Source organism: Mustela nivalis, assembly GCF_964662115.1.
Source record: "Mustela nivalis genome assembly, chromosome: 3".
Taxonomy (NCBI): Eukaryota; Metazoa; Chordata; class Mammalia; order Carnivora; family Mustelidae; genus Mustela; species Mustela nivalis.
Window position 1 is genome coordinate 103563412 of NC_139022.1, and position 15612 is coordinate 103579023.

General features: G+C 41.0%; 1 protein-coding gene across 1 annotated transcript; it reads right to left on the reverse strand.

Annotated features, from left to right (window-relative positions):
- Positions 1-388: 388 nt before the first annotated feature.
- On the reverse strand, positions 389-3057 carry LOC309862037 (protocadherin alpha-1-like; the record flags this gene model as incomplete). The annotated part of the gene is made up of 1 exon (XM_082725333.1): positions 389-3057. The coding sequence occupies exon 1, from the start codon at positions 2852-2854 to the stop codon at positions 389-391; it is 2466 nt and encodes an 821-aa protein (XP_082581459.1). The 5' UTR covers positions 2855-3057.
- Between the last annotated feature and the right edge of the window lie 12555 nt (positions 3058-15612).

Genomic DNA, 15612 nt, shown 5'->3' on the forward strand with positions numbered 1-15612 from the left:
TGAATTACTGATCAAAAAATTAATTCAGAAAATGTCCAGCTAAATAATATACACCTATTCTAAATAACATACAGCTATTCATATTCTAACAGCATGGATGGTTGATGTAAATTGGAAATATGCATTTTATATATACATTCTCTTTAAAATTTTTCCAATTATGATTTTTTTTTAATTTTGAGAAAAGTATTTACAGGAAATAATTTTTCAAAATTAGCTGAATTGTTTTTCAGTCCTTCAAAGTCCAATTATTCACGAACAGATTTAATTATGAAAAAAACAAAATGTGAAAAAAAAACATTTAAATAAATTGTTTTCAATGAAGAAATTAACCTCTCAAGCCATATATTGCACAACAGGATAATGATTAAAAAAAATAAGGACAAAGCTATGAATCAAAATAATAAGAATCATAAATAAAGGAAATAGAGCAATTCTGGAATCCAGGGGAAAGACTCACCTTTCCTAGGTGTTCTGATTCGGAGGGTTGTTGTCTTTCTTCTGCGGAGCCTGGAACTTGAGGTAGGCTGGGGCTGAAGGCCATGAGGTCGGTCTTGGGAGCGCCCTCCCCAGAGCACACCCTCTGCCGCCTCTGCTGCGAGTACGACCAGCTCCCCACCGCGCTGGAGCACACGAGCGTGGGCTTCCCAGGCCCGCTCGCGCCCTCCCTGGGCGGAGCCGAGCACCGCAGCGCCGTGTACAGCAGCAGCGTGAGCACCAGCAGGCTGGACACCGCGCAGATGGCGACGATCAGGTACACGTTGACGTCCACCAGCGCCGTCTCGGCGCCAGCGGCGCCCGCCAACACCCGCGACGACGCCTTTGGCGCCTGGCCGCTCTCCACCAGCGACAGCAGCACGGTGGCCGTGGCCGTCAGCGCCGGCTCGCCGTGGTCCTTGACCAGCACCAGCAGGCGCTGGCGCGGCGGGTCCGCCTCGTCCAGCGGGCGCGTCGTGCTGATCTCGCCCGTGTACAGCGCCACGCGGAACGGGCTGCGCGCGCCCCCCGCCGCCGGCTGCAGCTCGAACGACAGCCACGCGTTGTAGCCGGAATCCGCGTCCACCGCGCGCACCTTCGCCACCACGTGGCCCGCGCCCACCGACCGCGACACCAGCTCGCTCAGCGCGCCGCCCCCGCCGCCCGCGCCGGGCCGCGGCAGCAGCGCGGGCGCGTTGTCGTTCTCGTCCAGCACGAACACCTGCAGCGTCACGTTGCTGCCCAGCGGAGGCACGCCCGCGTCGCGCGCGCTCACTTGGAACTGCAGCAGCTCCAGCTCCTCGTGGTCCAGCGGCTGCAGCGCGTACACCTTGCCGCTCTCCGCGTGCACCGACACGTAGCTCGACAGCGCGCGCTCGCCCACGCGCCGCTCCACCAGCGAGTAGGACACCCGCGCGTTCTCCTGCGCGTCCGCGTCCCGCGCCGACACCGTGAAGATGTGGCAGCCGGGCGGGTTGTTCTCCTTCACGAACACCGTGTACTCGGGCTGCGCGAACGCCGGCGCGTTGTCGTTCACGTCCGCCACTTCCACGGACAGGCTGGCCGTGGCGGAGAGCGAAGGCGATCCCCCGTCCCTTGCGGTCACCACCAGCTCATAGTTGGACACGCTCTCGCGATCCAAGGCGCTGTCCAGCACCAGCGAATAGTAGTTCTTGAAGGTGGACACCAGCTTGAATGGGATAGGAGGCATCACAGAGCAGGTCACCTGCCCATAGACACCAGAGTCACGGTCGGACACGGAGACAAAGGCGATGACGGTGCCTAGTGAAGAGTCCTCTCTGACCGGCAAAGACAGAGGTGTGATTGCCAGTTGTGGAGCATTGTCATTTACATCCAGCACTTTCACTAAAACTTTGCAGTGATTCGACATTGGAGGATTTCCTTTATCAACTGCTTTTACCTGAATTTCATAGGATTTCGTTTCTTCATAATCCAGTCTACCAATTAGTCTAATTTCTCCTGAGCTGGAATCAATTTTGAAGTTTTTTTGAATGTTTAGAGGAACATCACTGCCAAAGGAAAAAACAATTTCGCCATTTATACCTTCATCGGCATCAGAGGCATTTAATGTAGTCACTAATGTTCCATTTGCTGTACTCTCTAATAAATGGACTCTGTACCCAGCCTGGGCAAACAATGGGGCATTATCATTAACATCCAGCACTGTGATCAGCAGCTGAACTGTACCTTCAAGCTCTGGCTTGCCCCCATCAGTGGCTGCCAATAATAAATGAAGTTCTGGTGTTTCTTCTCTATCCAAAGACTTCCTCAATTCAAGTGAAAGTGACTTACTGAGTTCATCACTTGCCTGTACATCCAAAGAGAAATAATCACTAGGGCTGAGGGTGTATGTTAGAAGAGCGTTGGTACCAATGTCTTCATCAGCAGCGCCCTCTATCGGGAAACGTGAATCCACCAGTCTAGATTCAGGAATAAAAAACCTTTGTTCTCTTGCTCTGAAAACCGGTGGGTTATCATTAATGTCCTTCACCTCCACCTCCACATGGAAAACCTGCAGCGGCTTATCCACGATCACCTCCAGGTGGATGCTGCACTCCAGATTCTGCCCGCACAGCTCTTCCCGGTCGATCCGAGAATTCACAAACAAAATGCCATTCTGCAGATTTACCTCCAGAAGGTCCCCGTGGCCTTTGGACGCCACCCGGAACAGGCGTGGCACCAGCTCTGCCAGCTCCAGCCCCAAATCCTGGGCGATGCGGCCCACGAAGGTGCCGTGTTTGGCCTCCTCCGGGACCGAATAGTGGACCTGACCACTCCCAGTCTTCCAGGCTGCGAGGAGCAGAACGCAGAACAGCAAACGCAGGGTTTCCTTGCCTTCTTGCCTAGGAAACAGCATCGCAAAACCACTACAAATTTGGTACCTCTCACTCACTTCAAAGTCATACTCTCTTTACTTTATATCTCGAATAATATATTTCCCGGCCGTTTTTGTCTTCTCTCAGACTGTGACAAAATGGAGCTTTCCTCTTTAGTTTTTGATGACAAGACTTTGTGGTATACAGCGACATCATGTGGCTAATGGTGTGGATTTTAGATTCATTCATTGATTTCCAAATGTCTATATATTCATTTGCAATTTACTCAATGCAATCATTTTCAATTATGTCTTTTAAAGAGTGATACGGTTCAAATCTCATTTATTCTTAAAATGAAGCAAATTCAGAATTTGGAACTTTTAAAAATACCAGTAAATTTAGACAATACTGTTAATATTTTAATGTGCAAGGTACTTTAATGTGGTATAAATTTCCTTTTGTGCATTTTATTACTATGAAGAATACATAGAATAAAAGCTAACCACAATTTACTGGCATCCAAATATTTCAAACATAAAACTGTTAAATCAAATATACTTTGTTTTCTACAGTTAAACACTTATTTTACCTTTTATATATTTAACCAAATACTATATAGTTATCAAGCTTTAATGTTGAAAACTACAATCTTTAAATATAATTTCAGCCATATTATAATTTTTCATCCTCTTTATTTTTATAAAAATTGTTCAGTTTGAAGATATCCTCAATATTAGAAAAATGTCATTTACAATGATCAGGTGACAATTAATTGAAACAAAACAATAGTAAATCATGGATTACATGGTTGTGATTATGAAAATAAAAGGCTACATAATACTATCCTCAAAGGAAAAATAAATAGGAATATAATGCCTGCAAAATTTGTTATCAGAGCTGTTAAAATAACAGTTAAAGTTAAGCTAGTATGAACTCAAATTAGACTGTGATAACCTTAAGATATTAAATACAATGTCCATGGTAACTACAGAGCAAATATCTATAGAATCTGAATAGATCTAGCATGCCTGGGTGGCCTAGTCAGATAAGCTAAGACCATGATTTCATGGGTAGTAGGGTGGAGCCTACATCAGGCTCCTACATTCAGCTGGGAGTCTGCTTGAAGGTTCTCTTCCTCTCTCCCTCCCCCCCCCCACTCATGCATACACACTCTTTCTAAAGTAAATAAGTCTTGTTTTTAAAATCTGAGTCGACCTATAACTAGTAAGGTCAATGAATCAGTAATTTTTTAAAATCTCCTGACAAAGAAAAGTTCTTGGCCCCAGGTCTTTACTGGGGAAATTGACCAAACATTTAAAGAAGAAATAATAATGATCCTTCTCAAACTTCTCCACATAAATGAAGAGGAAGGCATACTGTCATTCTATGAGGCCAGCATTACCCTGATACCAAAGTCAGAGAAAGACACTACAAGAAAATAATACTCAGATCAATATCCCTTATGAACAGTGATGCTAAGATCCTCAAAAAATATATATCAGAAAAGGGAGTTCAGCCACATGTTAAAAGAATTAGGCACCATGAGCAAGTAGGATTTATTCCTGCAATGTAAGGATGGCTCAATCTACATAAATCAATCAATGTAATACACCACACTAACAGAATGGAAGAAAAAAAAACACATGATCATCTCAATAGATGCAGAAAAGGCATTTGACAAAATTAAGCACTGCTTTTTTAAAAAAGATTTTATTTATTTATTTGACAGAGAGAGATCACAAGTAGGCAGAGAGGCAGGCAGAGAGATGGGGGAAGCAGGCTCCCCACTGAGCAGAGAACCCGACGTAGGGCTCCATAACAGGAACCGAGACGAGGACCCAAGCTGAAGGCAGAGGCTTAACCTACTGTGCCACCCAGGCACCCCAAAATTCATCACTCCTTCAAGATAAAAACACTCAAAATCCTAGGAATAAAAAGAAACTACCTCAATATAATAAAATGCCATTTCTGAAGAATGCACAGCAAACAAATACTCAGTGGTGAGAGATGAAAGTTGTTCATCTAAGATTAGGAACAAGCAGGGAGGTCTGTTTTCACCTTTTCTATTCAACATAGTATTAGAAATTCTAGCCAGAACAATTGGGCCAAAAAAAAAAAAAAAAAAAAGCATCCAAAATGGAAAGGAAGAAGCAGAATTACCTCTGCTCAGAAAGGATATGATCTCAAATGTAGAAAACCCTAAAGATTACACAGAAAACTTAAAATTATTAAATGAATTCAACAAAGTAGCAGGATACAAAGTCAACACACAAAAATCAGTTGCATTGCTATATATTAAAAATGAAAAATCTGAACAGGAAATTAAGAAAACTGTTTCACTTACAATCCCATGAAAATACTTGGGAATTACCTAACTTAATTAACTTCACTAATACTTAGGAATTAACTTAACTTGTATGATGAAAACAACAAAAACATTTCTGAAATAAATTAAAGAACACATAAATAAATGGAAAGAGATCTCATGTTCATGTATTGAAAGACATATTACTGTTAAGTGGCACCTGGGTGACTCAGTTGGTTAAGTGTATGTGTTTGGCTCAGGTCATAATTCCAAAGTCCTGGGATCGAGGCCTGTAGCAGGCTCTCTGTTCAGTGGGGAGACTGTTTCTTCCTCTGTGCCTCTCCTGTTCATGTGTGCTCACTCTTGCTCTCTCTCTCTCTCTCTCTCTCTCTCTCATAAATAAATAAAATCTTTTCAAAAAAGTAACGGGATGATGAATATTAAGGAGGGCATGGGTTGTAATGAGCATTGGGTATTATATGCAACTAATGAATAATTGAACACTACATAAAAAACTAATGATGTACTATTAAAAAATAAAAATAATAAAAATAAAATAAGCTCCATTTAAAACAAAAAAAAGATTCTCTGTCTCCCTCTCCCTCTGTCCTCCCCCCTCCCATCTCTCTGTTTCTCTCTCTCTAGAAAAAAAAAGAAAGACTTATTATTGCTAAGATGTCAGTACAACCCAAAGTGATCTACAGGTTTATCTCATTCTAAAATTCATATGGAATCTCAAATAGACAACAGTCCTGAGCAAGAAGAACAAAACAGGAGGACTCACACATCCCAATTTCAAAACTTACTACAAGGCTCCAGTAATCAAAACAGGATGTACTGGCATGAAGACAAACATCTAGACCAATGGAATAGAATAGAAATTCCAGAAATAAATCTTCACATATAATGTCAAATGCTTTCAACAAGGATGCCAAGACCATTCAATGAGAGAAAAGAGAGTCTTTCAACAAATGGTGCTGGAAAAACAGGATGTAAAAGATGAAGTTTATCCTTACCTAACACCACATACAAAAATGAGTGCTAATGAGGGAGGCCACTTGGCGCAGGCTTTACCTGCCAGTGGGGGGGGGAAGCAGGTGTGAAGGTCAGAGGGCTGAGAACGTCAGGTTAGTGAGGGTCAGAGCACGTGAGGTCAGAGGGTGTGACGGTGGGAGGTCAGCAAAGTCCGAGACACAAGAGCAAAGGTAGAGGGCGTTCTGGGCGGGTGTCAGTGGGCTGGGGCAGGTCAGGAGAAACGGACAAGAGACTAAATAAGAAAGAAAGAGAAGGTTTAAAAAAAAAACGAGTGCTAAATGGATCCATGATATAAATATAAGACCTAAAATTATAAAATTCTTAGAAGAAAGCATAGGGGGAAAACTGCATAGGGTTTGGGAGTGATTCTTGGATATGATACTAAAGGTATAAACAACAAAAGAAAAGATAGACAAATTAGACTTCATAAAAATTGAAAGAAAATATTTTCCATTAAAAGATACTACAAGGGGGCGCCTGGGTGACTCAGTGGTTTAAGGCCTCTTCTTCGGCTCAAGTCATGATCCCAGGGTCCTGGGATCAAGCCCCGCATGGGGCTCTCTGCTTAGCAGGGAGCCTGCTTCCCCCTCTCTCTCCCTGCCTACTTGTGATCTCTGTCAAATAAATAAATAAAGTCTTAAAAAAAAAAAAAAGATACTACAAAGACTTCCAGTTTCTAGTTCTAAATGTAAGGAGCTTGGAGATCACTACTCCATCTCAACAAAAGTGAAAATGGTGAACAGACTGAAAAATCAATAATTCTTTGGATGTGTAAAAGATGGGAAGATGGGGGTGCCTGGGTGGCTCAGTGGGTTAAGCCGCTGCCTTCGGCTCAGGTCATGATCTCAGGGTCCTGGGATCGAGTCCCGCATCGGGCTCCCTGCTCAGCAGGGAGCCTGCTTCCTCTTCTCTCTCTCTCTGCCTGCCTCTCTGCCTACTTGTGATCTCTCTCTGTCAAATTAAAAAAAAAAAAAAAGATGGTAAGATGGGAGGACACAGGGCAAACCAATGACTTCAATGTTAGAGAATCACAGGGAGATACAAGAAGTCACAGCTTACTGGTACAGAGACCCAAGAGTAGAAAACACCATGGTAATAAGTACTGGATTAGGAAAGTTCTGGGTAAGTTCTAGAGTGCTTAAGATGATTACACTGAAGTATAATTGATGAGACACTGGGGGCTCAGTGCAGAGAAGCCTGAGAGTTGATAACTCCAGGGGGAAGCAGTCATGGAGGACTTCCACAATATTATGAGATTTACCTGCAGCAACATGGCCAGATTCCCACAGTAACTAACAGAAAAAAATGGCAAAATTAACAACACAAGAAACAAGTGTTGGCTAGGATGCAGAGAAAGGGGAATTCTCTTGCACTGTTGGTGGAAATGAAAACTTGTGCAGCCACTCTGGAAAACAGCATGGAGTGTCCTCAAAAAGTTAAAAATACAACTACCCTACTATCCAGCATTTGCACTACTAGATATTACTCAAAAGATAAACAAAGTACAGGTTCAAAGAGATACAGGTACACTGAAGTTTATAGCAGCATTATCAGCAATAGCTAAACTATGGAAAGAGCCCGAATGTCCATCAACTATGAATGGATAAAGAAGATGTGGGATGGATGGATAGATAGATAGATAGATAGATAGATAGATAGATAGATAGATATTACTCAGCCATCAAAGGGAATTAAACCTTGCCATTTTCAATGATGTGCATGGAGCTAGAGTACATTATGTTCAGCAAAATAAGTCAGGCAGATGTGGCAGCTGGGTGGCTCAGTCGGTTCAGCATCTGCCTTCAGCTCAGATCATGATCCCAGGGTCCTGGGATTGAGCCCCACATTGAGCTCCCTACTCATCAGGGAACTTGCTTCTCCCTCTCCCTCTGCTGCTCCCCCTGCTTGTGGGTGTTCTCTCTCTCTCTGTCTCTCTCTCTCTCTCTGTAAAATAAATGAAATATTTGGGGGAAAATGATTACTTGGAATGTCAGTGGACTAAATGCTCTAATCAAAAGACACAGAGTGATGTCAAAAGACAGAGGGTGATGGAAAGCATAATAAAACAAGGACCATCTATATATTATCTATGAGAGATTCACTTCAGACCTAAAGACACATGCAGATTGAAAATAAAGGGATTGAATGACAGGAAGATGGCAGATTTGGACACTAGGATTGCCTCATCCCATCAATACAACTAGGTAACTATCAAATTATCCTAAGAACTCCAGAAATTGACCTGAAGACTGACAGAACAGACTTCACAACTAAAGGGAGAGGAGAGGCCACATTGGAGAAGGTTAGAAGTGCAGAGACATGGTTTAGGGGAGAAATGGATGCTGGCTGCTGTAGAGGGGAGTGAGACATAGTCATGGAGAAGGGCAAGAGAGAGAAAAACACACAGGGGAACACACAAGAAGAACGTTTTCCCATAGCCAATTGCTTGGAAAATAGGAAGGCCCAATTTCATGTGTTCTTGAAACCACTGGAGCTTAACGGTCACTGGATTTGACTACAATAGAGCCTGGAGGACACTATGCTGCTTTAGGAAAGAAGGCAGGCAAACAACCCCAGGGGCATACAGTATGAAGCTATCTGAAGAGTGCCTGAGGCACAGTGCAGGGAGATTATTTGCTCTTCTCAGAGCATGTCTGAGAATAAAGGAACTAGCAGGTGCTATTTCTTTCTCCTGCCCTCAACATAAACACAGAGCCACCTGTGGGAAGCAGTGTAGCATGGACACTGGCTGCCTAACTTGTGTACACTAAGCCACCCATCCCTGCCTCAGAGCTCCAAAGGAACTGCCTTTCTCAGTCAAACTTACATCACACTTACATCACACTTACCTCATTCCACCAGCATGGAAGGCTCCTTTCACAGAAGACCTTCACAAACCCCTGCCCACACCACATCTCCTAACCAGAAAGTTTTGCTGGGCCTCAGTTTCAGTGGAAGTAGTGACAGGTCTCATTTCACAAGCAGTTCAGAGCACAACTAGTTAAAACTCAATACGTTCAGGCCAGGGACTAAATACTGCTCACAACAAGCAAGGAGAGCCTCTCCTGATTGGCTTGAAGGGTAGAGCAGCCAGAACACAACAGAGTGCACACAGCACAAAATGGAAATACTCTCTGAAGTGCCAGGTCCTGGGCACTACAAGACCTCTCTTCATTAGACCATTACTTTCAGAAGCAGGAGATAGTACTGGTCTTTCTTTTTGTTTTTTTTAAAGATTTATTCATGTATTTATTTGCAGTGGGGAAGAGTAAAGGGAGAGGGAGAAGAAGAGAAGCAGACTGCCTGCTGAATGCAGAGCCCAATGCAGGGCTGTAGCTCATGGCCCTAAGATCATGACCTGAGCCAAAATCAAGAGTCAGAGGCATAATCGCCTAAGCCACCCAGGTGGCCCAGGACTGGATTTCCTAACACAGAAAAGCAAGTAGAGACTTAGACAAAATGAGAAGTCACAGGGTTTTATCCAAATGAAAGAACTAGATAAGGCCACAGCCAGAGATCTAAGTGAAACAGATATAAGTACCACTCCTGATGAAGAATTTAAAGCAATGATTGTAGGGATACTCACTGGACTTGAGAAAAGAATGGAAGACATCAGTGAGATCCTTTCCAAGGAGATAAAGAGTTAAAAAAGAATCAGAGACGAAGGGTGCAAGAAATGAGTTCAGAAACATGCCTGATGCAATGAACAGTAGGCTGGAAGAAGCAGAGGAACCAATGATCTAGAAGACAAAGAAATGGAAAGCAATAAAGCTGAACAATTGAGAGAAGAATTTATACAAAAGGAGAATAAACTTAGGGAACTCAGTGACTCCACCAAACATAATAACGTTTGGGAGAGAAGGGAGAAAGAAAATTTATTTGAAGATATAATCGCTGAAAGCTTTCCTAATCTGGGTAAGGAAACAGACATCTATCCAGATCCAGGAGGGACAGAGAACTCCCATTAAAATCAACAAAAGCAGACCCACACCAAGACATGTTGTAATTATGTTCGCAAAATATAGTGATAAAAAAATCTTAAAAGCAGCAAATAAAAGAAATCAATAACTTAGAAGGGAAAGTCAAAAGGCTAGCAGATTTTTCTTTTTTTAAATTCAATTAGCCACATATAGAACATTTTTAGTTTCAGATGTAGAGTTCAGTAATTCATCAGTTGCATATAACACCTAATGCTCCTTACATCATGTGCCCTCCTTAATACCTGTCATCCAGTTATTCCATCACCCTACATACCTCCCCTCAAGCAACCCTCAGTTTCTTTCCCATAGTTAAGAGTCTCTCATGGTTTGTCTCCCTCCCTGATTTCTTCCCATTCTGTTTTTCCCTCCCTTTCCTTATGACCCTCTGTGTGGCTTCTTATATTCCTCACAGGAGTGAAACCATATGATAATTGTCCTTCTTTGACTTATCTCACTCAGCATAATGCCCTCCAATTCCATCCATTTCTATGTAAATGATAAGATTTCACCTTTCTGATGGCTGAGTAATATTCCACTGTATATATACCACATCTTTTTTATCCATTCCTCTGTCAATGGACATCTTGGCTCTTTCCATAATTTGGCTATTGTGGACACTAGTAGGAGATTTTTCAACAGAAATTTTGCAAGCCAGAAGACAGTGGCATGATATATTCAAAGCACTGCATGGGGAAAATCTGCAGCCAAGAGTACTCTATCTAGCAAGGCTAGAAGAATTCAGATTAGAAGGAGAAATAACGAGTTTCCCAGACAAAGAAAAATTAAGGGAGTTCATGGCTAATAAACCAACCCTGCAAGAAATATTATAGGTGTGGGTGGGGCCTGAATGGCTCAGTTGAGAGAATGCAACTCTTGATCTTGAGGTTGTGAGTTTGAGCCCCACATTGGGCACAGAGTTTACTTTAAAAAAAAGAAAGAAATACTAAAGGGGATACTTTGTGTGGAAAGGAGAAACCAAAAGTGACAGTTTAAAGGTAAGAAATACAAAAACAGTGAAAACGAGTATTTCTGTAAGAAAATCAGTCAAGAAACTCACAAAAAATATAAAATATAATAACATATACCTAAAACATGAGGAGGAAAGGAGAAAACAATGGGTTCAAACTTAAATGACGATCAACCTAATATAGATTGCTATATACAGAAAAGGTTATATACAAACCTAATGGCAACCATATATTAAAACCACTAATAAACATGCAGAAAATAAAAAGAAATAAATTCAAATGTATCTCTAAAGAAAATCAGTCACGAAGGAAAGAAAGACAAGGAAGGGTCAGAGGAAATTTTCAGAAACCATGACAAAACAAGTAATAAAATGGCAATAAGTACATATATATCAATAATTACTTTGAATGTAAATGTGTATGGGCAGTGGAATATTATTCAGCCATAAAGAATGATATTTGCAAGGATATGGATGGAGCTAGAGAGTATTATGCTAAGTGAAATAAGTCAGTCAGAGAAAGACAAATGCCATATGATTTCACTCATATGTGGAATTTATTTGTTTGTTTACAAAACAAACAAGCAAAGGTGAAAAAAAGAGACAGAGAGAGGCAAACTAAGAAACAGCCTCTTTATTTTATCTTTTTAAGTAAACTATACCCCAATGTGGGCCTCAAACTCACAACCCTAAGATGAAGAGTTGCATGCTTTACTGAATGAGCCTGCCAAGTACCCCTCAGACACTTGGCTATAGAGAACAATATGATGGCTACCAGAAGGGAGGTGGGGGTGGATTAAACAGGAGATGGGGATTAAGGAGAGCACTTGTTGTGATGAGCATCTCATGATGTACAGAAGTGTTGGATCACTATAGTGTTCACCTGAACTAAAGTTATACTGTATGGTAACTAACAGGAATTTAAATAAAAATTTCTTTAAAAAAAAAGTAGGGGTGCCTGGGTTAAAGGCACTGCCTTTGACTTTAACTGGGTTAAAGCCTCTGCCTTCGGCTCAGGTCCTGATCAGGATCAAGTCCTGCATCAGGCTCTCTGCTCTGCAGGGAGCCTGCTTCCTCCCCTCTCTCTCTCTGCCTGCCTCTCTGCCTACTTGTGAACTCTGCCTGTCAAATAAATAAAATCTTTTTTTTAATTAAATTTAAATTTAAATTTAAATTTAAAAAAAAAGTAAAGGGGGTACACCTGGGTGGTGGCCCAGTCAGTTAAGCCACTGCCTTCCACTCAGGTCATGATCCCAGGGTCCTGGGATCAAGCCCCGCGTGGGGCTCCCTGCTCATTAGGGTGCCTGCTTCTCTCTCTGCCTCTGCCTGTCACTCTGTCTGCTTGTGCACTCTCTCTCACTCTCTCTCTCTCTCTGACAAATAAATAAATAAAATCTATTAAAAAATCAAAAAAATTTAAATTAAGGGGTGGAGAAGAATTTATCATGCAAATGGATATAAAAAGAAAGCTGGGGTAGTAATATCTGTATCAGACAAAACAGACTTTAAAACAAAGACTGTAACAAGAGACAAAGAAGGACGCTATATACTCAGAAACAAAGAAATCCAACAAGAAGATATACCAATGGTAAATATTTGTGCATCCAACATAGTAACACCCAAATACATAAAGCAGCTAATAACAAACATAAAGAAAGTTTGATAGTAATAACAATAATAGTAGGGCACTTTAACATCCTACTTACATCAATGGACAGATCATCCAAACAGAAAATCATGGAAAACAGTGGCTTTGAATGACAGAATGGATGACATTGATTTAACAAATATATTCAGAACATTCCATCCTAAAACAGCAGAATACACATTTCTTCGAAGTACACAGGAACATTTTCCAGAACAGATCACATATTAGGCCACAAAATAAGTCAAATTTAAAAACATTGATGTCATACTGGGCCACCATAATGCTATAAAACTAGAAATCAACCATAAGAAAAAAAATCTGGAAACAGAAGAAATACATGGAGGTTAAAAAACATGCTACTAAACAATGAATGGGTCAACCAAGAAATCAAAGAGGAAATTTAAAAATACATAGAGACAAATAAAAATGAAAACACAGGGGCGCCTGGGTGGCTCAGTGGGTTGAAGCCTCTGCCTTCAGCTCAGGTCCTGATCCCAGGGTCCTGGGATTGAGCCCTGCATCTGGCTCTCTCCTCCACAGGGAGCCTGCTTCCCCCTCTCTGTCTCTGCCTGCCTCTCTGCCTACTTGTGATCTGTCTGTAAAATAAATAAATATGAAAACACAGAAGTCCAAAATCTTTGGGATGAAGCAAAGCCTGACCTAAGAGGGAAGGTTACAGCCATACAGGCCTAACTTAAGAGGCAAGAACAATCTCCAATAAACAACATAATGTTATACGTGGAGGAGCTAGAAAAAGAATAACAAACAAAACCTAAAACCAGTAGAAGGGATGAAATAATAAATGTTAGAGCAGAAATAAGCAAAATAGAAACTAAAAGAATAGAACAGATCAATGGAACCAGAAGCTGGTTCTTTGAAAGGATAAAAAAAAATTTGATAAAATTTTGACCAGACTCATTAGAGAAAGAGAAAGAGAGGTGACTCAAATAATGAAAATCAGAAATTAAAGAGGAGAAATAACTCACACCACAGAAATACAAAGGGTTCTAAAAGAATATTATGAAAAATTATATGACAACAAACTGGGCAATCTAGAGGAAGTAGGTAAATTCCTATAAATATATAATCTCCCAAAACTGAATCAAGAAGAGACAGAAAACGTGAAAAGTCCATGTTATTGTCCAGTTTCCCCAACTGGACCACTTTCTTACACCATACACAAAAATAAATTCAAAATGGTTAAAAGACCTAAATGTGAGACTGGAAACCATCAAATACTATATGACTCCATATGAGAAGAACACAGACAGCAACCTCTTTGACCTCAGCCATAGCAACTTCTTACTAGATACATCTCTGGAGGCAAGGGAAACAAAAGCAAAAATGAATTATGGGACTTCATTAAGATAAAAAGCTTCTGCACAGTGAATGAAAAAAAATTAACTAAACTAAACAAAACTAAACAGCAACTCATGAAGTGGGAGAAGATATTTGCAAACAGCATATCTGATAAAGGGTTAGTATCCAAAATCTATAAAGAACTTATCAAACTCAACACTCAAAAATGAATAACCCAGCTAAGGAGATGGCTAATGGACACATGAAAAGATACTTAACATCACTCATCATCAGGGAAATACAAATAAAATCCACCATAATATATCATCTCATACCAGTCAAAATGGCTAAAATTAACAACAAAAGAAACAACAGATTTTGGCAAAGATGCAGAGAAAGGGGAACCCTCTCTTACTGTTAGTGGGAATGCAAACTGTTGCAGACATTCTGGAAAGCAGTATTGAGGTTTCTCAAAAAGTTAAAAATAGAACTATCTTATGACCCAGCAAATGCACTACTCACTATTTACTCAAAGGATACAAAAAATACTGATTTGAAGGGCATGCGACCTAGGCATGCACCCCGATGTTTACAGCAGCATTATCAACAATAGCCAAATTATGGGAAGAGCCCAAATTTCCATTGACTGATGAATGCATATCTGTTTTTCAGGACCCTGGGATCATGACCCAAGCCAAAGGCAGATGCTTAACTGACTGAGCCACTCAGGAACCCCTAAAAAAAATTAATAAGATTAATAAGACCCTGGCCAGACTTATCCAAAAGAAAAGAGAAAGGGCTTGAATAAATAAAATTATGAATGAAAGGAGAGAGATCACAACCAATACCAAGGAAATATAAACAATTATAAAACCATATTATGAACAACCATATGCTAACAAATTAGGCAATCTGTAAGAAATGGATGCATCCCTGGAAACTCATAAACTACCAAGACTGAAACAGGAAGAAATAGATAACCTGAACAGATCCATAAGGAAATTGATGCAGTAATCAAAAACCTCCCAACAAACAAGACTCCAGGGCCAGATGGCTTCCCAGGGGAATTCTAGCAAACATTTAAAGAAGAATTAATGGCTATTCTTTTGAAACTGTCTCAAAAATAGAAATGAAAGGAAAACTCCCAAACTCTTTCTATGAGGCCAGCATTACCTTGATCCCCAAGACAGACAAAGATCCGATCAAAAAGGAGAATTACAGACCAATATCCCCAGTGAACATGGATGCAAAAATTCTCAACAAGATACTAGCCAATAGGATCCAACAGTACATTAAAAGGATTATTCACCAGACCAAGTGGGATTTAGTCCTGGGCTGTAAGGGTGGTTCAACATCCACAAATCAATCAATGTGATGTACTACATTAATAAAAGAAAGGACAAGAACCATATGATCCTCTCAATTGATGTAGAAAAAGCATTTGTGGATTAAAACTTCACAGTGTAGGGTTAGAGAGAACATACCTCAAAGTCACAAAAGCCATATACAAAAAGCCCACAGTGAATATCATTCTCAATGGGGAAAAACAGAGCTTTTCTCCTAAG